Below are 12361 nucleotides of genomic sequence, written 5' to 3' on the forward strand. Positions count from 1 at the left end.
GAATTAAGGTGCATGTACGGAAGAAAACATTAAAATAATATGAATATAAAATAAAATATTAAAAAATAGTTTAACATTAAAATAATATGAAAACTATTTCAGTAGAGTCGGGCTGAGCCCGACCCGACCCTAACTATAAAATGGTTGAGCTTCAAATTTTTTTGATCAGGTCAGGCTTAGGCTTGGCCGACCTTTTGACACTCCTAGTAAGAGAGTAATGAGCAAAAGAGAAAAAAAAAATGAATTTATAGGAAGTCTTAAGAAATGTATTAAATTTAAAAAAATTAATTTTTTTCCAAAATTACTTCATCAACAATCCTATTTATGTTTTTAACATCCTTATTAATAAGGGTTATAGTGCCGTATATGATTTCTAGTAAAAACCGAATTTCTGTTTAAAATAATGGAAATTTGGCGTTACACGAAATCAAAGTGAGCCTCTGAAACACAGCCCCAGTTAAAGCATACTCTTTCGCTACATTAGGCACTTTACTGAGCAATCGGCGAGCGGCCGCTTGAGAGGGGAATAACCGGAGGGGAGAGGAGTGTAGTGTCCGGTTCGTACATTGAGGCGGTCGTAGTTTTTGAAAGATGATTGGCCATGGAGACGTGTCTGTAGGGGGAGTGACGTTTTGGGGTTTGATCATGAACTCAGAGGACTTGTTATGAGTTGTTGAGTTGGGATTTGAATCGTTGGTTTGATCCTCATCTTTTGAACTGGAAGGTGCTTTTTCTTTGTCTTATCTGAACGAGAAACTTCAAGCTCGGACATGGCTTGAGCTTGACTTAGTTTTGTTGTGAATGCTGATAAGTGTTTTGAGTTTTGACTTGTCTTGGGGTCACGTTATGTAACATATATCAACAGTTCAATGCTTGCTGTTGTTAAAGATAATGAATCATGAACTCTAACATCTTAAATTGAGTGGATAGGTTGCCGACTTTTGGTTTGCTCAAGCCTGCTGCATTGAATTCTGAGAATTTTATGCTATCAAATGCTAATCTGAGCTCGGCATAACACATTTCAGCCACAATTGTCCTTGATGAAGTACGAACTATTTGCAGTCAAAGAGGGCACTTAAGGGGAATGCTTTTTCGCTCGTATTATAAAGGGCCATGTGATTCAAGCAGAGGATATCGATAAGCTGGACAGTATTGAAGATTGGACCACAAGAGGAAAACATTACAACCAAGGATTTGAACTTTACATCACAACTGCACCAATTCGGGATCTAAATGAGAAGCTTTTCTACATTTCTTGATTCTTTCGCTCCACATGATTGTTCTTGTATATCAGCCAAGCCTGTGGAAGGGACATTTTGAACAGATTATTGGGGCACTGGGCATCATCTTGTATCAGCCACTTACTGAATGGTCCAAGCTTATGTGTAATTTATCTGATACCATATGGTTACCAGTTCGTCATTTTTGTTTCAAATTTCTACTTTGAAGGCTTCGCTATAATCTAATTATATGTTGTATGACTGATTACACGGAATTTTCATGTGGAGTATAAGATAAAAGTCTGTGTTTTAATGACTGATTTACCAGTCGTAAGTTGTTATGGTAATCATTGATGATCTATCCTTGTTTGAATACACGCACACGTTTAGTTTTCTCAAACTTCAGGCACTTTGGAGACTCTGCTCGTCCGCTACTGGAATTGTATTTGATCTCAGTTTTCTCACATTCCCAATATAATGTCTTCAATGAGACGATTAAACTTCTAGTTGAACAATGCACTGCAGCCGTTCAGATTATTCTCTTACCCAATACATTGTATTTCCTTTAGGGTGAACTTTAATTGACCCCTACTTAGAATTACGATGGTTAGTTTACCCTTTAAAAGTATAAAAACATCCGTTTATCTCCATTTACAGTTAAAAAGACAAAAGTTTCATCAACACGCTATACATTTTCCCTTCATTTTTGAGGTTTTCATATTTTTGGAAGATAAATTTAATATCACTAGTGCACCACAATAGAGTAATAAAAAGTGAATTGATGAAACAGTCGCTAACAGAGAGTCTTAATTTGCATGTGTTAAGACATGATCGGTTTCCAATTGCTAGTTACAATTAAATGATGAAAATTACTGAACGTAAAATACACATCAAATAACAATAGATCGAATTTTAGGGATTTGGTTCACACTCCAAACCTAACCTAAGGAGGGCATACCTTTACAAGCAAGTCCTCAAGCTCATCAGTTATTTCAATATCATCATCCTCCAACCTCTGCCGCATGTCTGAGGCCAACTTTCCAGCAGCTATATAAGTCTTTATCAACAAACTGTAGGCACTGAAATCAAGACAATTAAGTGATTTCAAGACCTTGCAGAACTCCTCTGCCCCATCAACATCTTTCTCTTCCTCAAAGAACCTAAAAAATGTATCAACTGTTACTTGCATTGGGCGCCAGTGAAATTGCTTGGCTTCAGACAAAGCTGCTTCCATTTCATTTAGAGCCAAATCCAGCTGACGAGACCTCAGATAGTAAATCATGAAAGACTCCCGAGACTTGAAAAATCGGGCGCTGGCATTAGCCCTTTTCTTAGCATTATTAAAGATCAATGCAGCCTCCTCATACATATCCTTTTGTAAATAAGCACGTATAATGACATCTGCCAACCTCATATCATAACTGGAGCAACGGGACTCCCACTCCTCAAAGCATTGTTTCAAGATGTCGATAGCATTGAGTTTAGCAAGAGCTTGAAGCAGGACCAGATAGCTCGTATTTGTTGGGGGAAAAGTCGACTTCAGGATGCCCCATACACGATTGACCGCATCAAGATTAGAAGTATTACAATACAAACTAATTAGAAAATGGTAAGCTTTACGATCACGAGGCTTCATCTCCTCTAGTTTCTTGAGAGCTAACTCAGCTTTCTCAAAAAGTTCAGCCTTGACATAAATTGACGCCAAGTTACTATACGTCGTCCAACGGCATTTATCTTCGCATTCATTGCACATTTCATAAAAAACTCTCTCTACCCCATCAATGTCATTTAAATGAGAGTAGCTCTGCATCCAGACAATATAAGTAAGGTTGTCTAGAGAAATGTTCCTTTGCTTCATTTGGTTCACCAGAGGACGCACCTTCTCTGGCTGGCCCAATCTCAAATACATAGTGCTGAGATTATTAAAAGCTACAGTATTTCCCAGAAACTTCAGTTCATCCATCTTCTCAAACAGAGCCAATGCCCTTTCCGTCATAAGTTCCTTGCAATAGCAATTCAGAAGTGCTCCATAAGTGTATCTATTCTTTGCATATTCTGAGAGGCCATTGAAGTACTCTTCAGCAGCAGCTATCCCTTTGGTTTTTGCCGTAAGATCTAGATATACTGCAAAGTCAGTGTAAGAGAAATGTATTTTCCGACTCTCCATCCATTCAATGACCTGCATTGTTGTTAAAAAAGATTAAAAAAATTAAACACAATCATCAAAACAAATTATACAACACAAAATATACCAGTACACAATACATTCATATAAAAGATAGAATCTTTCGGCTGAGGCATTTAATTCTGAGAACAACAAAAAAAAAAATTCAAAAAGAATATAAATCTTAGGAAAAAAAAACAATCTAGCAAAGAGAAATTTTAAATTTATATATTATCGAGGACAAGGAAGGAATGGAAGACCTCAAGTGCATGACGGTAGCGGCCAAATTTGCGGAGGCTCCGGACGCAATATTCGAGCATATCTTTTCTGACGGTTTTACCCTCCATTATGTACGCATTTAGCGCCCCGGTCACGCTGCCTCCGGTGGCTCCGAGAGCCGACAGCCTCTTGTACAGTTTATCTTCATTTCCGGTCGGAAACGGCGTCGGCGCCGCTATCCTTTGCGAAACTGTTTCCGTTGGCGTGCTACATAATTGCCTCACGAGATACGATCCGGTTGATATCAGACGGCTTTGATTGCGAATCATCATCTTCCGTTTTCCCCCAATCCTTCAGTTCAGTAATAGCAACTTCGACTTTTTTATGGGGTTTTATAGTTTATTAGGGTTTAAAATTGGAATTATTCATATACCCCAAACCCCAACTTAAAATTGCGTAAGAAAAAGAAATAAAAAAGGTTATAACTACGAATTAACAATGCTAGTGTACGGTAAATGTGATTTTTAATTTTTTTATATATTAATTTTGATTAAAATAATAAAAGTGTAACATATTTCTCTTCTCATAATTATAAGATAATCAACTTAATTTTTAAATTGTAATAATTAATATTTATAAAATACTTTTAAGTGTAATATGAACCAAATACTTATTCTTAATCAAATCTCAAATTAAAAAAAAAAAACTTAGATTATCGCACAAAGCAAAACCAATATCATCAATAAAAACCAAACCTACTTTATTTCATAAAATTTAACAATCCAATATGAAAACTCATCATATCTTGGTGGAGGTGATGGATTGATGCTAAAGAAAATAGATGATAGGGGTGGTGGTTATGCCGAACGGTTACGCCGGAGAGAGGGCAGGTGGGAGGAGAATAACTTTTATTTTTTTATAAAAGTAATTCTAAAAAAATAATAAAATAAATTGAAGAGTTGGGGTTTGAGGGAGAGGAGAGAAATATCATTACTCTCATGTGATTGTTGCAGAAAATAGGATATATTGCCACAAAATAAAGGAGAAAAATTTCACTTAAAGAGATGACTAGCAATGCCCATAATTACAAATTAGCTTCCGGTAGGATAAAACCTGAAGGTTATATATGTATCATCCTTATTTTCATGTGAAAAGCAGATTTTTAAAATTTATATTTAAACATTACTAGTAATAAAAAAAATTAAAATTCATTTTATTATTATCTTTATTTCCTTTGAAAAACAGTTTCTAAATTTATTTTTATGCATTACTAGTAATAGACTCCTCACTATTGATGTTATCACTTGAAACCAGAATTTAAAAGAGAAATAAAAAATGAGGTTTTACTGGCTAATAGATAGCGCCACTCTTCCCCCCCCCCCCCCCCCTTTAAATTCTAGTTCTAAGAGATAATTAGAGCTAAATAGAACAAATAAGAGTAAGAAGAGGGTGAAGTTACTTTAATTTAAATTTTTTATACAAATTCATATAATATGATTCTAATTGAATGTAATAATCTTTTATTCTTAACTTTTTTTTAAGTAATTTTCATACAAAACATGATTATTTGGGGACCATAGCTAATCCATTCCTGCTAGTAAGTACATGTCGTTCAAATGCAAGACTTTTTAACTATGACACTTTCTTTATTAAAAATCTTGACCCAAAAGCTGAAGTTTTGTTTGATATTAACTTTTTCTTAATTTTGTTCCGTAATATTTTTCGTTTTAATGAAAGAACTTGTTTATCAATATAACTTTTTTGAAAATTACAATTTTAAAAATCATATTTATCAAATATAATTGAATTTATTTCACTCCTTGCAGCAACAAAGATACAACACCACAAAACTAAAGAAAGCTTATAACAAAAATAGCATTTTCTTAATTAACCAACCTTACTAAATTGAATTACAATTTATAATAGAAAAACAGCTTAAAATACAATAGTGATTTTTTGTGACAAATGTTAGTTTCTTGACTTGAAAATGCAATTTCACCCAATTAATTTTAGTATGTTTAAAATGGACTCAAACGACTATATATGACTGTAAAGATATTCAAGTGATCAAATCTGTTTAGAAAGATATAACAAAATAAAAAGAGTGTGACATTATAAACTCACAACTAATGTTTAGGTTTTAAACATTCATATCAAACAAATGAATTAACCATAATTATGTTAAATTACATATATTTAGGCCTCAGATAATTTTTCTTTTATGAGTTTAGTTGATTAAAGGAACAATAAAATAATGTTCTTATTAAAATTTCTTAGAGTGAATTTATTTCCATAGAAAAAAATTAATATAAGATATAAGGGTATACTAAAAAAAAGTTAGATTAGAATGCCAACTAATACCAAAGTCTATCAATGATGTGGAAGAACACCTCCAAGATGCTTAAGAAGAATAGATTCAGGTACTAACTAGATAAATTTGATAATGATGCCAAAATTTGCCAATGAGGTGGAGTTAAATTTGATAATGATGCCAAAGTCTCCTGATGAGGTTGGAGATGCAAAATATTAATTTGCTTCAAGAAGTCTTTTTTTTAAAAAAAAATCTGAAAAAATTCACCATTTTCTTTCCGCGATACTGACAATTCATTATTGTATGAAAACTGAAATATCAATGGAGACATACAAGGTACAAGAAACAGAGTGGCATTCATTATATTTCATTCAGCAGATTGTGAGCCCTTGAATGGCAGGAATACTTCCGAAAAGATATCCTTATATCAACCCGCTGCATAAATCATAAAAATATTATTTCAACTGATTCAAATGATTTAGCTTATCATCTTAATGAAAAATAATTTTCCGAAATTTTAACGAGACAAACATCACACCTGTACATCAACCAAAAGAACACACATAAATATAATTGTCAAAAACCATACGAATGAGCATAATAGCTGATTTCGCCTATATTACAGGCCGTGAAATGACAAGGTGGCCGCTAAAACCCTTCCACGTGTACGTAGCAGTAACAAAAGGGGAGCTGGCTTAAGCGGTTTGGAGGCTGGTGGCAAAAAAAAGGGTCAACCCAAGAGGTTCAATTGGATGAAGGTGGAGAGAGAAAAGGAATAGATAACAGGAAGCAATGCTAAAGAGAAGCCATGTTTTTACTTTGTAGAAGTAAATATTGGAGAAAGCAGATGTCATTGCTACAACTGGAACTTTAAAGGAATATGAATTTTGATTGAATTTGTGCTTTTGGTTTCCGTAAATGAAATGGTCGTATTACTATGTTAAATACTGATAACAACATCATTTTTTCGAGCCTTTTGTAATCTTTTGAATAAAAATAAAAACAATGTGATTTTCAAAAATAAAGTGAGCGATTGAAAGATAATCAAATTCATTTACTCATTTATTTAAGATCGGAACATGACTCTCTTAATTCCCAAATCCCAAATTCGCACGATGCTGAACCACCAAAACCCTAAACCCATAACAAAAATTCCAATTCCCCCAAGTTGGTAGCCTCACAAGTGGATTCAGCAACCAACCTGGAGAATTTATAATGCGATTATGATGGCTGGAATTCTGAACTTTCTCGCACAATCTTATCGTGTATATAATGCTGCTACAATGGCACATTGGCACCCTATAGAACCATAATTGACTGCATAATTCTTCTTGTCCAAAAATATACCCATAGTTCCAGCCGAAGCCACAAGAATTAGTAGCTTGACAAACATCAACATATCAATCAATCAATCACTGCAAACAAAGTAGTTATAATAGTAGGATATGGGTAAATCCCATATAGTTCGAAATATCACATCACAAACATTACAATCTTGATCATTTAAACAATACGACCTAGTGGACTCCAGCATATCTAATAGACAAGAAGCATAATATGGTAAAACAGTTCGGCGATATTAATTAACAACACCTCATGGAACCCTTTTTTAACACTCCTATTGCTTTTAACTTAAACACAACAATGTCAAAAGGCATGAGTATGATTGCTATTTATGTCACCCATGTGTCATCCTTTAGGCTGAATATTATTATTCGACATTATTTAAAATGATTCATGGGACATGTCTTGTTTACCCATTATGACCAATATCTACAAAATGTTGAGATTCTTCAAACATATGGAGCACTTTCTTAACAACTTATTCCACTTTCGCATTTGCAAAATTCAATATTAGTTTGCAGTGCTCTTTGCATGCAAGATAATCTTTTGTTGGCAAACCCAACAGATATCTCGGCCTCTACCTACCTCAGTATACAAACCAGTTGATATGAGTGCAATCTGCAAAGGCAAAGATCATTTGCTAACATTCATGGAGAAAAACAAATCAATTGTTGGAAGTACCAGTAAGCTGCAGATTCATTAAGCCACTACAATTGAATCCAGTAATTAAGAAAAGCAGCTCGCAGTTCAAGATAAGCTACAAATCTCAATAAAATAAAAATTGTATGTTAAGATTACTCACTGTATGCCTTAGGTTTTAAATTTCTCTCGAATATATGCGTTAAAAATCAATATATTTTGACTGGGACTTAAAAGATCCATACATGTTCTTATTTATTTAAATTTCAAATTGACTCTTATTGCCATTTGCCACTTAGCCTTACTATCTAGTGGCGGGCTGATTCTGATCTTATTTGAGTTGAAGTCTCCATAAACTTATTAATGTTTAATCCCTTCTTGAAAATATGGTAGAGGTCTCACATGTAATTGCCACAGATTTTCAAATTATCTCTTAAGTATCCGAGCCAATCACATTAGAAAATATATTGGTTTTTTTTTTTTTTAAACCAACCACATCAAATTTTTATTTTGAACTTTGAATTGCTGTTACAATGTGTTGAACTTTGACTCAACTGTGACAGTAAGCATTTAGACTCACAAATATTTTCTTTTTTTTTTTGTATTGTTTTTTTTTCTTTTTAGTTGTAATTAGTTGACCAAAGAAGAAAAGAGACAAAAAAGCTATCCATGTTGATGACTTGGATTGTAGCAATAAGTAGAAAGTCCAAGGAAAACAATTTCCTGTCCCACAAAGAAGGGATTAAATTAAAAGATTGCCTATTTTTTTTTTCATTTTTTCCCCCTCGTTAAATTTTGGAGTGACGAGGACGAAAAAAAAAAAAGTAAAAGTAAAAGTTGATCACCAAATTGCTCCGACCGAAAGATTTGATATTACCTTTGAAAAAAAAAAACACAAAATATCAAAGGCTGTAAAGAAGAATCTAAACATGGGATTGCATTATTAATGATTATGGCAATAAAGGATTTGATTATTTCCCGAAATTTCGGCGGGCGCGGGACCAAACTACTAGCCAAATGTAGTTGCATTATTTACACACTTAAATGGATAGCATTTCACATTCGAAAAGAATCAGTCCTTTGGCTTAGTGCCACCACTACAATAAGATTAAGCAGCAGCCACACTGCGGGAGCCGGATGTCACGTGGTGGTGGCGCGTGAATAAAGTCTCCGGGCAGCTCTCATTTCTTTAGTGCAAGATATTGAGCTAAAGAGAGGTCATGGGTCAGAGAATGAGTTGCAGGGAACGAAGTGAAAGTGCATTGTTTGTTGCCGTGGAGAATGGGGACTTGCAGATGATTGAGGCTATGGTGGAAGCTGACCCAACTGTCTTGGGAATGACTAGTGGATATGGAAAGCAATCTGCATTGCATTTGGCTGCTGCTTATGGCCAGATGGAGGTGAGTTTAGGAGTTTGTTGCTTTACTTGATTGATTTGCTTGTTTTTGTGGTTTCTTTATAATTTTCTTGGGAAAATATTGATGGGATTTTCTGGGTTTTTGTTTTATTGGCTTTTCTGGATCATGGGTAGGTTCTGTCAATGCTGTTGGATCAGTTCTTTTTATATACCAATACAGATGCCTTGAATCGCTATAAACAGGTAATATTCTTGGTTTTCCTATATGTTTGTGTCAGTTGTTAAATCTCCATTTTACTTGCTGTTTTTATTGGTTATGCATTTTAGTCTCTGACATTGTATGCTTTACTTGTGTTTTGGGTTGATTGTGCTGGTGATTGGCCTATTCAGACCCCATTAATGGTGGCTGCAATGAATGGGAAGTTATCTTGTGTGAAAAAACTCATTGAAAGTGGAGCATTTGTATGTTTTCTTCTTAACGATTTACGTTGATTTTGGCTTTGCTTTTCTTGGATAATTTTCGATGAAACTGATCATTTGGTGTGCTGTAAATTATTAGATTCTGAATTTTGATTCTCTTCAAGGAAGAACTTGCCTACACTATGCTGCCTACTATGGCCATTCAGATTGCCTGCAAGCAGTACTTACTGCTGCCCAGACAAGCCCTGTAGCAAATACTTGGTCTCTTTCTTGTTCTGCATCTGCGTGTGTGTAAAGTTGAATCTCAATAATTATTGTGTGACTGAACGAGAGCTGTTGCAGGGGATTTTCAAGATTTGTTAACATAAGAGACGAAAGTGGTGCTACCCCACTGCACTTGGCTGCCCGTCAAGGATGGTCTGAATGTGTTCATACCCTCTTAGACAATGGAGCTCTTGCTTGTTCATCAACTGGTGGAAATGGGTACTTTTCAATCATAAGGTCTAATTTATTTGTTGAGTGACTTCTTCATTTAGATTAATGGGAGGCATATATATAGATATCCAGGGAGCACACCACTTCATTTTGCTGCTCGGGGAGGTTCATTGGAGTGTATACGGGAATTGCTTGCTTGGGGAGCTGATAGGGTTCAGCCAGATGCATTTGGGTGAGTCTTCCCAGCAAGAGATAGAAAGCCCTTTGCTTTGCTATTAGTTATGTGAGATGGGCCGTAGAGAAAGACCTTTGGTGTAATTTTGCATTTTGGTATCTTGTTTCCATGGTACAGTTTGCAAGTCTATTTTTGGAAGAACTAATTTGAATTGCAAATTGGGAAACTTTATTTTTCTTGGCACTTTGTCTTCTGTCTTCCTGTTTTTGGCAAAATAAAAATGTTGTAAGTTTTGCTATCAATCCTGAAATGTTAGTGGTATTGTTTATGTGATGGCTTTAGAAGTCTTGTATTGATTTCAGCTAAAAATGACGTGTTTCAGGAGAATACCATATGCAATTGCTCTCAAGTACAAACATCAAGCGTGTGCAGCCTTGCTGAACCCTTCATCTGCAGAGCCTCTTGTCTGGCCACTGCAATTACGGAACATGACTGATCTTAATCCAGAGGCCAAAGAGCTGCTGGAGAAGGCCTTAATGGAGACAAATGAGGAGAGGGAGAAAGCCATTTTGAATGAGACAATCTGCTCAGTTCCATCAACTTCACCTTCTGATGCTGAGGTCAATGACAATACCTCTGAGGTGATATTCTTTTAAGCTTAAATTATCCATTTGAACTTATGTATTCTGAAGTATGAATTGTGACATATGTCTAAATTCTAATAGTAATAGAAATGATCCAGGATATGACTTTAAAAATATGATTTTTTTCCCATATCAAGGTGAGATAAAATGTGATGGTAAATGAACCTCAAGGCCCTGATTTGTGGAAAACCATAGAGTACTGATCTTGTTAAAATATAGGTATGTTCATCTCTTCATTTGTATTTACCGGAAAATTTTTCTCAAGCAGGCAAGTGACGTTGAGCTATGCTGCATATGCTTTGAAAATCTCTGCACAATTGAGATAAAGCCATGTGGGCATCAAATGTGTGCTCATTGCACCCTAGCCCTGTGTTGCCACAAGAAGCCTGACATCATAACAGCTGTCCCAGAGGTCCCTGCTTGCCCCTTCTGCCGCTGCAGCATTGCCAACCTAGTTGCTGCCAGAATTATCAACTCTGCTACCGAACTGGACATTAGTCCCTCAAAACCCAGGATATCAAGGAAGTCCTGGAATTCCAGCGAAGGAAGCAGCAGCAGCTTCAAGGGTTTGTCAGCCGTGGGCTCATTTGTGAAGATAGCTGGCAGAAGTTCAGGAAGGGTCGCAGCTGAATGCAATGAAGCAAGTGATAAGCTTTTACACATGGATGCTAGGGATTCTCCTTCTTGCCATGTTAGTTGATGGACCAGCAGTGTTGTAACATTCAGATTGCTTTAAATGGCTCATTTGGGTAACTTTTTCAACCCTCCTCCATTTGAATTTTAAGCATGTGAGATACAAGAGTCAAGTAAAATGTCCTTGTGCAAGTTTTTTCTGTGGAATCCTGTCAATCTAGTATGCTGCTCTTTAGATTGAAGAAGCAACAATGTTCAGGATTTTCATGCTTCAAGTCCGCACGTTTGTACAGAATAATGAGGCCAAATGCTCAATGGCTGTTCAACTATGTTTAAGTATGATCCATTTCCTCTATTAAAAAGGAAGGAAAAAAAAAAAGGAAAAGAACAAAGAAAGAAAAGAGGAAACAGTATGCTTTTTTTATCCACTATTTCTTGTGGAAGAAGCGGGAGAAATCCGCTCTTAATACTATTTTAGATTTTATAAGCAAAACTGCTATCTGTGCCATTCCTTTTAATTTCATTAAATATATTTGCCAATTGAAATGCGCACATTTGTTCTGCCTCAACTTGGAACCTATCGAATCATGATTAATGAATCTTAGAACTACTTGGTTACAAAATAATGTTTGCTATATTAGCTTATTGAAATAGCTTAAGCTACATTTGCCTTCTCATTTGTCTTCTCTCTTTTATATCGAAAAACACTCTGTTTTTCGGAATAGGAGGCAAATATTGTTTGCCGTTTCCTGTAAGTACTAGTTGGTTAAACCAGTAAGATTTTTTTAGGTTCCAGAGTT

General features: G+C 35.3%; 2 protein-coding genes across 2 annotated transcripts; one reads left to right on the plus strand and one right to left on the minus strand.

Annotated features, from left to right (window-relative positions):
• Window positions 1-1979: 1979 nt before the first annotated feature.
• LOC102611297 (pentatricopeptide repeat-containing protein At1g02370, mitochondrial) lies at window positions 1980-4058 on the minus strand. Its single transcript, XM_006480736.4, has 2 exons — window positions 3645-4058; window positions 1980-3399 (listed from the first exon to the last, which is right to left on the minus strand). Exons 1-2 carry the CDS (start codon window positions 3933-3935, stop codon window positions 2164-2166), a joined length of 1527 nt encoding a protein of 508 aa, XP_006480799.1. The 5' UTR covers window positions 3936-4058; the 3' UTR covers window positions 1980-2163.
• A 4708-nt stretch (window positions 4059-8766) lies between these two features.
• LOC102611584 (putative E3 ubiquitin-protein ligase XBAT31) lies at window positions 8767-12055 on the plus strand. The gene is made up of 8 exons (XM_006480737.4): window positions 8767-9297; window positions 9429-9497; window positions 9645-9716; window positions 9814-9935; window positions 10017-10157; window positions 10234-10341; window positions 10667-10925; window positions 11197-12055. The coding sequence occupies exons 1-8, from the start codon at window positions 9118-9120 to the stop codon at window positions 11626-11628; spliced, it is 1383 nt and encodes a 460-aa protein (XP_006480800.1). The 5' UTR covers window positions 8767-9117; the 3' UTR covers window positions 11629-12055.
• Window positions 12056-12361: the final 306 nt, after the last annotated feature.

The sequence above is a fragment of the Citrus sinensis genome, chromosome 6, assembly GCF_022201045.2.
Source record: "Citrus sinensis cultivar Valencia sweet orange chromosome 6, DVS_A1.0, whole genome shotgun sequence".
Classification (NCBI taxonomy): Eukaryota; Viridiplantae; Streptophyta; class Magnoliopsida; order Sapindales; family Rutaceae; genus Citrus; species Citrus sinensis.

Coding starts and splice junctions, on each gene's coding strand:
- LOC102611297 (XM_006480736.4), bottom strand. CDS start 3,935: ATGATGATTCGCAATCAAAGCCGTCTGATATCAACCGGATCGTATCTC. Junction 3,400..3,644: donor GCTACCGTCATGCACTTGAG/GTCTTCCATTCC, acceptor ACAACAATGCAG/GTCATTGAATGGATGGAGAG.
- LOC102611584 (XM_006480737.4), top strand. CDS start 9,118: ATGGGTCAGAGAATGAGTTGCAGGGAACGAAGTGAAAGTGCATTGTTT. Junction 10,342..10,666: donor GTTCAGCCAGATGCATTTGG/GTGAGTCTTCCC, acceptor GACGTGTTTCAG/GAGAATACCATATGCAATTG. Junction 10,926..11,196: donor TCAATGACAATACCTCTGAG/GTGATATTCTTT, acceptor TTTCTCAAGCAG/GCAAGTGACGTTGAGCTATG.